The 15,432-nt window shown below is 38.9% G+C and overlaps 1 protein-coding gene across 2 annotated transcripts in view; it reads left to right on the forward strand.

Annotated features, from left to right (window-relative positions):
* RAD51C (RAD51 paralog C) overlaps positions 1–15,432 on the forward strand; it is a 233,238-nt gene that overhangs the window by 205,041 nt on the left and 12,765 nt on the right. For both annotated transcript variants that reach the window (XM_053707381.1, XM_053707382.1), the window contains one exon: positions 7,902–7,962. In XM_053707381.1, coding sequence (XP_053563356.1) covers positions 7,902–7,962 — 61 coding nt within the window. The remainder of the gene's footprint in view (positions 1–7,901; positions 7,963–15,432) is intronic.

A 15,432-nucleotide genomic window follows, 5' to 3' on the forward strand; every position in this document is an offset into this window, starting at 1 on the left:
TAGACAAAGGCCAAACTTAATAAAGGAATTATTTATTATGCCAAAAATATTATGCACAATGCATTATTAATAAAAAGTTGTTACAAATAAAATTACACACGCAAACAGTATTTTAAAATAAAAAGGAGAAAAACAGAATTGAATACTTTCCTAGTCTTCAAGATATGCGCCAGGGGCTGGCATGAAAATGATGGCTCCTTACTTCTGTACAGCAGCTCCCCTTGTAAGAATGACAATCTTATTGTTAAAAAATAAGATTCTTAAACCCTACTTTTCAGAGATCAGGTTGCTTAACCACAGCCTCCTGGGCGGGCTAAGAAACCCCCCTGTCTTTACAACCTTCAATAGACTAATTTCTTGCCTGAATTTATACAATCCATTATCATTCCTGCTAGGTAAGAAATTTCTATATTTACATATTTAGAACCTCTTAGTTTTATTGGGAGAACCGGTTTGATATCAAATATGCCATAGGTTGTCATATTTACCTGCCGTTAAGGTTATAACAGTTTTAACCCACATATGTACATAATATACCAATGTCCTGTCAGTGACCTGGTCAGTTTTTGTAATGAAGGGCCTGTTTTGCATCAGGCATTCTATTGACAGCTTAAGCCATAAACTTTATCCTGTGTATCTCTGTGACTAAGAGTTTCAGTGACTTTATGACCCAATGCATACACACTAACATTTGGTGGCTATTTAGGGGGTTCTGGCACTTCAAAGAAAATACAAACACAATTCTTCTTAAAAACAGATAACTGTTTTGAGTGCCAGCTACACAAAGTTAACTCCTTAGCAGCTGAATCCTGAGATATTTGTGACAGTCTGGCTACAGCTCCAAGAATTTTCTCAAAAGTTCTGTGTGCCCTTCTGTCTCTGATCAGAACTCAGGGTATTATAATGTTTCCCTACCTGGCCAATATCTTGGTTCAAGCTCCATCTTTTAATTATAGCAGTATCTCACACCAACTTCAACAGCATGATCGGAAGATCAATTTTCCAAAGGTTACTTTCCTTGGGGGGAAGATCTTTAACAAATCCGAGCTGGTTGTAGTCTGTATAAACCTTCAGTCTTTCTTTTTCCTCAGTTGCTCTTTGTATGGAGGTCTAATAATTGCTGCATCAGATGCTATATCTTGGCTCGTTTTGACATGAGACATCTTCAGCTTTGTATGCTTCACCAATTTGTCAGGGATCATACTCAGCTGTCTCAAGAGATTTTTCTGGATCACAGAACAGGTCAGTCCCTGTCTTTGTGGCTGGATCATCAGCTTATTATGCATGGGCCTTCTTTTGCTTGTCCTATTTGGACTGTGATCACTACAGATAAAAGTTTTACAGGTTGGGGGGCTGTCTGGTGGTCTATGAGGGCACAGGGGGTCTGGGTTCCTCGGGATGCATGGTTGCCAATAAATGTTCAGACAGTGTCACTACAGTGGCTATATCAATAGTCAGGGGGGAACCCACTGTTTCCTAGCCATAAGGGAAGTATCTTGAACACTCCTGGAATATGAACCATAGAAATCAGACATTTGATTTTTGCCCATGAAAGTAAACAACTGGGATGCAGATTTTCTCAGTCGTCCGTCTCTGCATCCAGGTAAATAGTCTCTCCATCAGGATGTTTTCAATCAGATTATTGATCTTTGTGGGCTTCCAAATATAGATCTGATGGCCTCTCGGTTAAACAACAAACTTTCGCCTATATTACGAGTTTTGCGCTAAACAGGGTGCGAAAATAATGCCAAAAAGTTGCGTTATTGCACTCTCCATAGCGCTGCCATTACGAGTTACTGAAAAGCCTCGTGCTGTGGGTTATGGTGCGTTAAACTCCATACCGCACATATGGGCTGAGTTTACGTGCTTGTGCACGCATTCCCCCATAGACATCAATGGGGAGAGATTGTTAGAAAAAAAACTAGCACCTGAAGTGCAGAATGGCGATCGCCATAACGCAACTCCATTGATGTCTATGGGGATAAGAAAGTTACGGTTAAACCTAAAATAAACCCCTAGTCTTAACACCCCTAATCCGCCGCCCCCGACATCGCCGACACTAATAAAAGTTATTAACCCTTATTCCGCCGCTCCCCGACATCGCCGACACTAATAAAAGCTATTAACTCCTAATCCTCTGCTACCCGACATCGCCGACACTAAAAATTATTAACCCATATTCCGCCGTTCCCCGACATTGCCGACACCTAAATAAAAGCTATTAACCCCTAATCCGCCACTCTCCGACATCGCCACCACCTAAACAAACATATTAACCCCTAAACCTCTGGCCTCCCACATCGCCGCCACTAAATAAACCTATTAACCCCTAAACTGCCGGACCCCATGGCAAAACACTAAATTAAACTATTAACTCCTAAACCTAACACCTCCTAACTTTAAATTAAAATTACAATATAACTATATTTAAATAAATAAAAACTTATTTGTGAAATAAAAATAAACCTAGTTTTAAACTATAAATTAACCTAACATTCCTATAAACTCAAAACTATAAAATACATTTTAAATAGTGTTTACCATGCGGGAGGGTGGCGATTTAGGGGTTAATAGGAAGTTTATGGATGTTAGTGTACTTTGTAACACTTTAATAATGAGTTTTTGTTTCGCAAAATCCATAACTACTGCTCTCAGATGGCGGTATGGATCGTGTCGGTATAGGCTGCAAGGCAAGCTCCAGTATCTGCTTGGTCCTTTTAGCTTGCCTATGTGTTTCCACCTCTGGTTCTTCTTCATGGAGTAATTTCTAAGATCCGGCAAGAGAAGTCATCAGTAATTCTGATTGCTTCTTAGCCTCGCAGGGTTTGGTATTGTCAGGGTACCAGGGATCAGACAGATGTAAATTACTAAAATAACACCTTTATTAAAAAATAACAAAACATCCAAATGACATGCCAGGAGTCAAAGCCAGAGCTGGCAGTCAGACGAGCCGGGTTCAGGAACACAAAAATCAGAAGAGTCAGAAAGAAGCCAGGAATCAGGAACCAGAAGGGACGTCAAACAAGCCAGGTTAAACACAGGAACAGGAATTCAAAAAGAAGTCAGACAACGCAAGGACAAAGGCAGACTGAACTGATGCACTTTAAATAGTAAGTGATGGGGACTTCCGGGCGGCGGCCATCTTAGTGGTCGCACTGAGCTTCAGCTCCTTCAAGCTCTCTTTAAAAAACACTAATTTTGAGTTCCAGAAGTGAATATACTTTTTTCAAAATAGTGCAGAAAGTTAGCTGTTGGCGTCCTAAACTGAGATTTATAGGGTCTTGGATTGTGACGTGGCTTGAAAGCCCTCAGTACCGGACTTTTATTCTTGAGGCCTTCTCCTATACCTGAAGCCTTAACATTGTCCCCAATCTCACTGTGCCTGAGTGCGCAGCCCTTCATCTATAACTAGTTCCAGAGAGCTATCTACTTAACCCACCTCAAAATACAGAGGGAATCACCTACCAAAATAAAGCATCTGCACAGAGCCTCCGTAGCGACCTGCCTAGACTATTCGCCGAAAATGGAGGGCCTGAGAAGATGGGAATTCCAAATGACCCGGCATATAGCAGACTACTTCTGGGCCTTGGAGAGGGATCTGTGTAGCCTACTCATGAATGCCCCACACATCGATGTGGTAACAGTGGAATCCAATACTAAGCTGCATAGAGAACTGGATGATGGTCCTATAACTAGTGTGGTAGGGGCTATCGATCCAGAGATTCCCAACACCAGAGGCCCTAAAGATCCCGAAACTACCGCGTCTAAACCACCTCCGCTTACCTCAAATCTCCAGGCGGAAAGATCTAGGGCCCCAGGAGACATGTCCGACACTGCAGAGCAGGACACAGCAAGTGAATATGGCACAGCTATACCAGAGCCCTGGGCGGATGCTGCATTGGATCCAAGAGAGGAGTCAATTCCCATCCACGTACCCAGTAACAGAGTTACAGCCGTTGGGGGTCAGCGGAACAGCGGCGGATCCACAGGGCTAGAGCGGCCGCACCTGAGGAGGGGGACCGTTCCGGCTCACGTATCTCAGGTCCCGATTTCATCTAGAGACAGGGTGAGAGAAAATTGTTGCTCCGGCTATGACAACCGGAGATATCTGGTAACGGGAGATAAGATGGGTGCCATATACTCAAAGTGACAGTTATCTATTCTTGAACTCCATAACTCCCTGCACTCGTCATGGACTCTAGTCAAATCAGGAGTGGGCTAAATTGTAAGCAGTTATTGTATTGAGCTTTGTTGGCTCCGGTGGACTCATTCATTTTGGACTGCAGGCTGGTAGCAAGACTAATATACTTCATGTACAAAACTGTTTGTTTTTTAGAGCTCTTTCAATATTGCATGCAAAAGATATGTCGGCTATTTCGCTCTGCTCCTACTATGCTCTATATGCAGTAATGGTCTTGGGTTGCTTTTAACTAAGTCACTGCACCGCTCATAGAGGTGTACATCTCCCTCCCTCCTCGTTATGTTTTTATTCAAAACAACATGTTAAGATCCATCTACCCGACACATACACTTGCCCTGTATTTACATATGCTGCTACCCAGTTTGCTCCGCTTATATGATGTGTGGGGGTAACCTTATAGAACGCCAATTGCTTTCCAACATGTTACTAACATGCAGATTCCCTTATCCAACATGAGGCAGGTAGGGGTGCACACATAGGTACGTATGTATGGGAGTACGTGTGAATGTGGGTATATGTGCTAATACACAAGGCCTTCTTCCCCTGTACTGCCCTAGCAAACAGATCCCACTGCACCTAGGATCCTCTGACACACTAGTTATGCTTACCATACTATAAGACCGGGTGTTGGCTATATTGCCCTATTAGCGCTGCAGGAGATGAGACGCTTATACCCTATAAATAATCCACCCCATAAATTATATATTGACTTGCTAATGCTACCACATACCAGATCTCACCCTGTACATTGGCTGGTGTGGCTATATGGCCACCAATCTATCCTAATTTACCCAGAATTGTGAATGAAGACTCCATGTCTGATGCCTAAATTTGAGGTTGCTGGTGGGTTCTGGAAATGTAAGAATTACTAATATGAAGCTCTCTACAGTACTTTGGGAGGGTCAAATTCTTATTCTTAGAAAAGTTATTTCTACACACTATGCTAATGATAGTACCGATTCTCCCCAATCACAACTATACATATTTAATATTGTTTTAGGTTCTGTAACAATTGTTCAGTGTCTTGTTTTTTTTTTATGTACATATATAAAAATTTAAAAATTAGGTCAGTCATCTGGGACCCAAGAGTGGTCTCCTTTGATCAAAGGTAACCTCCTGTGATTTTTTTTCTATATTTCTGGGGCCCAAGAGTGGCCTCTTGTGTTTCTTAGGAGGTGCGCTTATCACTTGGCACACTGCTAGTATATTATTCTCTTTAAACTTATTTTTTGATGTATTCATTGTCAGCTTGACACTGTCTTATTTTATGCAAACACTGTGTTGCTTTCATTTGTCACTGTTTGATATTTATGTATGCCTTATTTTGAACCTCCAATAAAAATCATATAAAAAAATAAATAAAAAAAAAATAGTAAGTGATGACATCATAATTCTGGGACTGCCACATGTCTCTCACTGATGATGTTCTCCAGTATAGCCATAACAGGGCGCCTAGGTGAAGTGAGCAGCATTACACACTCTGCAGCAGGCGAAGAGAGAGACAGGTGAGTAAAAATGTCAGCCAGCAGCAAATAACAAAAGCAGGGTGAAACCCTGACAGGTATACAGATCTAGTGAAGATGTCCAGTTGCCCTCCATGGCTTCTTTCTCTGCGGCCAGACCTTCTATCTTGAGGTCTGTTTTTCCATCCGGATCTCAAGTCTCTAAGCTTTATGGCATGGAAATTGAACAGTTAGTTTTTAGGTAGAGGTTTTTTTTCAGATTCTGTGGTTGAGACTCTGATCCAGGTTAGTAAGCCTGTGACAATGAACATTTATCATAAGGGCTGGAAGATCTTTATTTCTTGGTGTATGGAGCATGGGGTTTCCTGGCATTCTGTTACAATTCCTAGGATTTTGCAGTTCTTACAGGATGGCTTGGATAAGGGCTTATCTGCCAGTTCTTTGAAAGGGCAGATTTGCTAATTTTCCTGACATTCATGGTTTTTGTTCAGGCTTTGGCACTTATTCAGCCTGTTATTAAGCCAATTTCTCTACCTTGGAATCTAAATTTATTTTTGAAGGTTCTGCAGGCTCCTCCATTTGAATTTGAAACTTTGCATAAGGTGGATATTAAGCTTCTTTCTTGGAAATTCTTGTTTCTTTTCTAGCCGAGAGTTTCTGAATTTTCTGATCTTTCCTGTGATACTCCTTTTATCTCTTTTTCGTCTGGATAAGGCAGTTTTAAGAACCAAGTTTGACTTTTTGTCTAAGGTTGTGTCTTCGTATAATATAAGTCCTAAATTGTTCTCCCTTCTTTGTGTCCTAATCCAGTCTTCAGGGAGGCTTATTAGAATTTTGTTGTTGTTAGAGCCCTGAAGTATCATGTAGATGATACTAAGGATTTCAGACAAACTTCTAGTTTGTTTGTTTGTTTGTCCCTTTTTTTTGGTTCTAAGCAAGGACAGAAAGCTACTGCTGTTTCTTTGTCTTCTTGGTTGAATCTTCTCCATAAAGCTTACTTGGAATTGGGACAGCCTCCACCTAAGCAGATTACTGCTCATTCTACCAGATCAATTGCCACTTGTTGGGCTTTCAAGAATGAGGCTTCAGTTGACCACATTTGCAAGGCAGCTACTTGGTCTTCTTTGCATACTTTTACTAAATTCTACAATTTTTATGTTTTTGCTTCTTCTGAGGCAGGAAAGTTCTTCAAGCAGTAGTCTCAGGATAATTTGTTTTTGCCTTTAAGTCTTTTAAAGTGCATATTTAAACAGAAAAAAAAGAAAAGTTCTTTTAAATTTATTTTTGGATTGTGGACTTGGTTTCTCTGTGAAAAAAGATGGGGGGTTTTGGTCTCGCCCTTATTTATCATTAATCATGGACTCCACAGCTTGGGTATTAGTTCCCAGGAGTAATGGATTGTGGACTCTCTCCATCTGTATGAAAGAAAACTTAATTTATATTTACCTGATACATTTATTTAATGATGGTGAGAGTCCACAAGACCCCATCCTGTTATTTTTTGTTGATGATTTCTCTTGTTTCCCTGCTCCTATTATTTTGCTCTTATTCCTTTTCCTACCTTTCTTGCTTGGCTATATGTCAGACTAGTTTTCAGTAAGGTGGGAGGGGTTTTACAGAGCTCTTGGAGTTTGGTGGTAATCTTTGCCTCCTTCTAGTGGCCAGGAAGAGTAATTCCCAGGAGTAATGGATTGTGGACTCTCACCACCATGAAATAAAGAAATGTATCAGATACGCATAAATCATGTTTTTCTTTAGTCTTGCAGTAAATTAAAACACTAGTCAAATATTAATAAATTAACACCGTTTTGCCTGCATTTGTTTTTTTTAAATAGCCAAACTAGCTCCACCACTTGCCTAGGAGAAGCCAATTATTACTGGAATAGACGAGGCTAGCCACAGTCATTTTCTTAACAAAACTTGCATTGTTTGTAACACCTTTGTTGAGACCAATTACAGAGAGATAGGTGGCAGGTTTAGTCTTGTGAAGTCTGCTGTGTGAATATCTAATGTCCGGAATAGAAAATCTATAATCGCAAAAGGGGTTGCAAAATAAAAAAATATTTCAAAGTTATTTTTTATTTTTTAATGTATGCATAATTAAACATTTTATATTACAATATCAAAAAGTTTTGAGTCTGTTTTAAAGCCTCACGTTTCTGCTTTTTCTCCTGGTGATGTCATTAAACCCCAATCCAATAAACTTATAATGCATTTTTCTTTTTTTATTTGTAAAGGTTTGCAACCTTGTATAAATCACCAAGTCAGAAGGAGGCTTCTGTACCATATCAAATAACAGTAAGTAATATTTCTCATACACATAAATATGAAATGCTCACTGTAGCACAAAGTATTACCCTAGGTTACTAATATATTTTAAATGCTGTGCCTTTCCATAAAATGCAACATAGAAATAGCAAAGGCTATGAAAACATGTACCTGTTTCTAGTTTAGATCATTGTTAAAAAGACAGTATTTGCTTGAAATATTTCCATTTTTTTTACATAGATAATAAACCCCTGGTTTTACCATACATGAGCATAAGCATTATTGCACCTGTAGATTTGTCCAACAGTAAATCAAATACTATGGGTGCCTAAAAAGCAAGTCTTAAGAACATATATGCCTATTTATAATAGATATGTCTATTTAAAAAGTAAGTATAAATATTTACACCAGTCTATGCAATGAGTAATATAATTAAATTTAATTAACAGAAATATGTAAAATGTAACAATAAAAAATCTCACATGAATTCATAGATACATAAAATCCTATAAAAACAATAATGTACAATTGGGGATATATAAATCAATATGGTCTGTTTTTTAAATATATCACCTCTTTTTAAATGTATGACCTCTGCTGCAGACAGGGTTATATAGTGATTTGAGCAGTATATTGAGCAATGCATACAATAATATGAGTATGAGTATATTTGTTTATATTTGGTAAATATTTTTTACAAAGTTCCAGCAAAGTTCGCTATCTTCAATTAGATCCAGTATCTATATGATCCGATGTTTATATGATCCAGCAAGATTGCACATAGTATAGTCAAGAGAATGGGAAAATATTGGTACCTTTTTCACTCAAGAGCTCCGAGTATTTGTATTCCTGAAGTGGTGGTTATAACACCTGGAACAAACAGCTCTGGGAACCCAATGGGGTGAAAACAAGAAAGCCGCCGAGCTCCTCTCCCCTGCACATCCTGGAATTGCACCCTCAGCTGTATGTGCTTTCGTTCAACTTCCGTGTTTCTTGGAGTATGGTGTCTCCTGGTGACCAAAAAACGAAGTGAAAGAAGATCCGGCAACGCGTTTCAGCTCTCTACGGAGCCTTTGTCAAGGCTTGACAAAGGCTCCGTAGAGAGCTGAAACGCGTTGTTGAAGTTGAACGAAAGCACATACAGCTGAGGGTGGAATTCCAGGATGTGCAGAGGAGAGGAGCTCGGCGGCTTTCTTCTTTTCACCCCATTGGGTTCCCAGAGCTGTTTGTTTCAGGTGGTATAACCACCACTCCAGGAATACAAATACTTGGAGCTCCTGAGTGAATAAGGTACCAATCTTTTCCCATTCTCTTGACTATACTATGTGCAAACCTGCTGGATCATATAAACATTTGATCATATAGATATTGGATCTAACTGAAGATAGCAAACTTAGCTGGAACTTTGTAAAAAATATTTACCAAATATCATCAAATATACTCATACTCATATTATTGTATGCATTGCTCAATATACTGCTCAAATCACTGTTTATAACCCTGTCTGCAGCAGAGGTCATACATTTAAAAAGAGGTGATATATTTAAAAAACAGACCGTATTGATTTATATATCCCCAATTGTACATTATTGTTTTTATAGGATTTTAAGTATCTATGAATTCATGTCAGATTTTTTATTGTTACATTATATATATTTCTTTTAATTAAATTTATTATATTACTCATTGCATAGACTGGTATAAATATTTATATTTACTTTTTAAATAGACATATCTACTATAAATAGGCATATATGTTCTTAAAGGGACACTAAACACCTGCTGCATATTCTGCCAACTAACTTCTGCTGTAAATTCATAAATGTACTCCAAATTTAGTAATAAAGTATTTTTAGCCAGTCTGTGCAGCTTACCCCCAGTATATTCAAAAAGAGTGTTGTCAATCAGAATGGTGATATGAGCTCAATGCTGCTATGTGTGCTGCCATGTTGTAACGCACGTTGCTCACAGGCACAGCAGTCAGGTGATGTGCATGACAGATAATTGTATAAATAAAGTTAAGAGAAGGATTATCAGATTGCTCTCTAACTGTAGTGCTAATCGAGTGCTGTATAACATCATGTGTGCCTCATATTTATATAAATAAACATTCAGTTTGTGCATTCCTTGTTTTAAAATCAAAGCACTAAAAAACTTTTCTTTCATGTAATTAGCAAGAGTCCATGAGCTAGTGACGTATGGGATATACATTCCTACCAGGAGGGGCAAAGTTTCCCAAACCTTAAAATGCCTATAAATACACCCCTCACCACACCCACAAATCAGTTTTACAAACTTTGCCTCCTATGGAGGTGGTGAAGTAAGTTTGTGCTAGATTCTACGTTGATATGCGCTCCGCAGCAGGTTGGAGCCCGGTTTTCCTCTCAGCGTGCAGTGAATGTCAGAGGGATGTGAGGAGAGTATTGCCTATTTGAATGCAATGATCTCCTTCTACGGGGTCTATTTCATAGGTTCTCTGTTATCGGTCGTAGAGATTCATCTCTTACCTCCCTTTTCAGATCGACGATATACTCTTATATATATACCATTACCTCTGCTGATTTTCGTTTCAGTACTGGTTTGGCTTTCTACAACATGTAGATGAGTGTCCTGGGGTAAGTAAGTAAGCTTTTCTGTGACACTCTAAGCTATGGTAAGGCACTTTTTTATAAAGTTCTAAATATATGTATTCAAACATTTATTTGCCTTGACTCAGGATGTTCAACATTCCTTATTTTTCAGACAGTTTCATATTTGGGATAATGCATTTGAATCAATCATTTTTTCTTACCTTAAAAAATTTGACTTTTTCCCTGTGGGCTGTTAGGCTCACGGGGGCTGAAAATGCTTCATTTTATTGCGTCATTCTTGGCGCGGACTTTTTTGGCGCAAAATTTTTTTTCTGTTTCCGGCGTCATACGTGTCGCCGGAAGTTGCGTCATTTTTTGACGTTTTTTTTGCGTCAAAAGTGTCGGCGTTCCGGATGTGGCGTCATTTTTGGCGCCAAAAGCATTTAGGCGCCAAATAATGTGGGCGTCTTATTTGGCGCTAAAAAATATGGGCGTCATTTTTGTCTCCACATTATTTAAGTCTCATTATTTATTGCTTCTGGTTGCTAGAAGCTTGTTCACTGGCATTTTTTTCCCATTCCTGAAACTGTCATTTAAGGAATTTGATCAATTTTGCTTTATATGTTGTTTTTTCTATTACATATTGCAAGATGTTCCACGTTGCAACTGAGTCAGAAGATACTTCAGGAAAATCGCTGCCCGGTGCTGGAGCTACCAAGCTAAGTGTATCTGCTATAAACTTTTGGTATCTGTTTCTCCAGCTGTTGTTTGTATTGCATGTCATGACAAACTTATTAATGCAGATAAAATTTCCTTTAGTACTGTTACATTAACTGTTGCTGTTCCGTCAACATCTAATTTTCAGAGTGTTCCTGATAACATAAGAGATTTTATTTTTAAATCCATTAAGAAGGCTATGTCTGTTATTTCTCCTTCTAGTATACATAAAAGTCTTTTAAAACTTCTCTTTTTTCAGATGAATTTTTAAATGAACATCATCATTCTGATACTGATAATGGTTCTTCTGGTTCAGAGGTTTCTGTCTCAGAGGTTGATGCTGATAAATCTTTGTATTTGTTCAAGATGGAATTTATTCGTTCTTTACTTAAAGAAGTATTAATTGCATTAGAAATAGAGGATTCTGGTCCTCTTGATACTAAATCTAAACGTTTAAATAAGGTTTTTAAATCTCCTGTAGTTATTCCAGATGTGTTTTCTCTCCCTGATGCTATTTCTGAAGTAATTTCCAGGGAATGTAATAATTTGGGTAATTCATTTACTCCTTCTAAAACGTTTTAAGCAATTATATCCTGTGCCATCTGACAGATTAGAGTTTTTTGGGACAAAATCCCTAAGGTTAATGGGGCTGTCTCTACTCCTGCTATATTTTTAGCGGATGTTGCTGCAACTTCAACTTTTTGGTTAGAAGCTTTAGCGCAACAAGTAACAGATCATAATTTTATAGCATTATTATTATTCTATAACATGCTAATAATTTTATTTGTGATACCATCTTTTGATATCATTAGAGTTGATGTCAGGTATATGTCTCTAGCTATTTTAGCTAGAAGAGCTTTATGGCTTAAAACTTGGAATGCTGATATGTCTTCTAAGTCAACTTTGCTTTCCCTTTCTTTCCAGGGTAATAAATTATTCGGTTTTCAGTTGGATTCTATTATCTCAACTGTTACTGGAGGGAAGGGAACTTTTTTACCAAAGGATAAAAAATCTAAGGTAAATTTAGGTCTAATAATCGTTTTAGTTCCTTTCCTCACAACAAGGAACATCCTCAGGAGCGGTATCAGTTTGGAAACCATTTCCAGTTTGGAATATATCCAAGCCTTATAGAAACCTAAAGCCAGCTCCTAAGTACCCATGAAGGTGCGGCCCTCATTCCAGCTCAGCTGGTATGGGGCAGATTACGTTTTCTTCAAAGAAATTTGGATCAATTCCGTTCACAATCTCTGGTTTCAGAACATTGTTTCAGAAAGGTACAGAATTGGCTTCAAGTTAAGGCCTCCTGCAAAGAGATTTTTTTTTCTTTCCCGTGTCCCAGTAAACCCAGCAAAGGCTCAGCATTTCTGAAATGTGTTTCAGATCTAGAGTTGGCTGGAGTAATTATGCCAGTTCCAGTTCTGGAACAGGGGCTGGGGTTTTATTCTATCTCTTCATTGTACCAAAGAAGGTCAATTCCTTCAGACCAGTTCCGGATCTATCAATATTGAATCGTTATGTAAGGATACCAACATTCAAGATGGTAACTGTAGGACTATCCTGCCTTTTGTTTAGCAAGGGCATTATATGTCTACAATAGATTTACAGGATGCATATCTGCATATTCCGATTCATCCAGATCACTTTTAGTTTCTGAGATTCTCTTTTTAGACAAGCATTACCAGTTTTGTGGCTCTACCGTTTGGCCTAGCATCAGCTCCAAGAATTTTTTCAAAAGTTCTCGGTGCCCTTCTGTCTGTAATCAGAGAACAGGGTTTTGGTATTTCCTTATTTGGACGATATCTTGGTACTTGCTCAGTCTTCACATTTTTGCAGAATCTCATACGAATCGACTTGTGTTGTTTCTTCAAGATCATGGTTGGAGGATCAATTTACCAAAAAGTTCATTGATTCCTCAGACAAGGGTAACCTTTTTAGGTTTCCAGATAGATTCAGTGTCTATGACTCTGTCCTTGTCAGACAAGAGAAGTTTAACATTGATATCAGCTTGTCAAAACCTTCAGTCAAAATCATTCCCTTTGGTAGCCTTATGCATGGAAATTTTAGGTCTTAGGACTGCCGCATCGGATGCGATCTCCTTTGCTCGTTTTCACATGCGACCTCTTCAGCTCTGTATGCTGAACCAATGGTGCAGGGATTACACAAAGATATCTAAATTAATATCTTTAAACCGATTATACGACACACTCTGACTTGGTGGACAGATCACCATCGTTTAGTTCAGGGGGCTTCTTTGTTCTTCCGACCTGGACTATAATCTCAACAGATGCAAGTCTTACAGGTTGGGGAGCTGTGTGGGGGTCTCTGACGGCACAAGGGGTTTGGGAATCTCAGGAGGTGAGATTACCGATCAATATTTTGGAACTCCGTGCAATTTTCAGAGCTCTTCAGTCTTGGCCTCTTCTGAAGAGAGAGTTGTTCATTTGTTTTCAGATAGACAATGTCACAACTGTGGCATACATCAATCATCAAGGAGGGACTCACAGTCCTCTGGCTATGAAAGAAGTATCTCGAATTTTGGTTTGGCCAGAATCCAGCTCCTGTCTAATCTCTGCGGTTCATATCCCAGGTATAGACAATTGGGAAGCGGATTATCTCAGTCGCCAAACGTTGCATCCGGGCGAATGGTCTCTTCACCCAGAGGTATTTCTTCAGATTGTTCAAATGTGGGAACTCCCAGAAATAGATCTGATGGCTTCTCATCTAAACAAGAAACTTCCCTAGTATCTGTCCAGATCCCGGGATCCTCGGGCGGAGGCAGTGGATGCATTATCACTTCCTTGGAAGTATCATCCTGCCTATATATTTCCGCCTCTAGTTCTTCTTCCAAGAGTATTCTCCAAGATTCTAAAGGAATGCTCGTTTGTCCTGCTGGTAGCTCCAGCATGGCCTCTCAGGTTTTAGTATGCGGATCTTGTCCGGATGGCCTCTTGCCAGCTGTGGACTCTTCCGTTAAGACCAGACTTTCTGTCGCAAGGTCCTTTCTTCCATCAGGATCTCAAATCCTTAAATTTTAAGGTATGGAGTTTTGGTCAAAGAGGTTTCTCTGACTCTGTGATTGATACTATGTGACAGGCTTGTATATCTGTATCTAGAGAGATATATTATAGAGTCTGGAAGACTTATATTTCTTAGTGTCTTTCTCATCATTTTTCTTGCCATTCTTTTTGAATACCGAGAATTTTACAGTTTCTTCAGGATGGTTTAGATAAAGGTTTGTCCGCAAGTTCCTTGTATGGACAAATCTCTGCTCTTTCTGTTCTTTTTCACAGAAAGATTGCTAATCTTCCTGATATTCATTGTTTTGTACAAACTTTGGTTCGTATAAAACCTGTCATTAAGTCAATTTCTCCTCCTTGGAGTTTGAATTTGGTTCTGGGGGCTCTTCAAGCTCCTCCTTTTGAACCCATGTATTCTTTGGTCATTAAATTACTTTCTTGGAAAGTTTTGTTTCTTTTGGCCATCTCTTCTACCAGAAGAGTCTCTGAATTATCTGCTCTTTCTTGTGAGTCTCCTTTTCTGATTTTTCATCAGGATAAGGCGGTGCTGCAAACTTCTTTTGAATTTTTTACCTAAGGTTGTGAATTCTAACATCATTAGTAGAGAAATTGTGGTTCCTTCATTATGTCCTAATCCTATGAATTCTAAGGAGAAATCATTGCATTCTTTGGATGCTGTTAGAGCTTTGTATTATTATGTTGAAGCTACTAAGTCTTTTCGAAAGACTTCTAGTCTATTTGTCTTCTTTTCCGGTTCTAGAAAAGGCCAGAAAGCTTCTGCCATTTCTTTGGCATCTTGGTTGAAATCTTTATTTCATCATGCCTATGTCGAGTCGGGTAAAACTCCACCTCGAAGGATTACAGCTCATTCTACTAGGTCAGTTTCTACTTCCTGGGCGTTTAGGAATGAAGCTTCGGTTGATCAGATTCGCAAAGCAGCAACTTGGTCCTCTTTGCATACTTTTACTAAATTCTACCATTTTTGATGTGTTTTATTCTTCTGAAGCAGTTTTTGGTAGAAAAGTACTTCAGGCAGTGGTTTCAGTTTGAATCTTCTGCTTATGTTTTCATTAAACTTTATTTTGGGTGTGGATTATTTTCAGCAGGAATTGGCTGTCTTTATTTTATCCCTCCCTCTCTAGTGACTCTTGCGTGGAAAGATCCACATCTTGGGTAGTCATTATCCCATACGTCAC

This window comes from Bombina bombina, chromosome 3 (genome assembly GCF_027579735.1).
Source record: "Bombina bombina isolate aBomBom1 chromosome 3, aBomBom1.pri, whole genome shotgun sequence".
Classification (NCBI taxonomy): domain Eukaryota; kingdom Metazoa; phylum Chordata; class Amphibia; order Anura; family Bombinatoridae; genus Bombina; species Bombina bombina.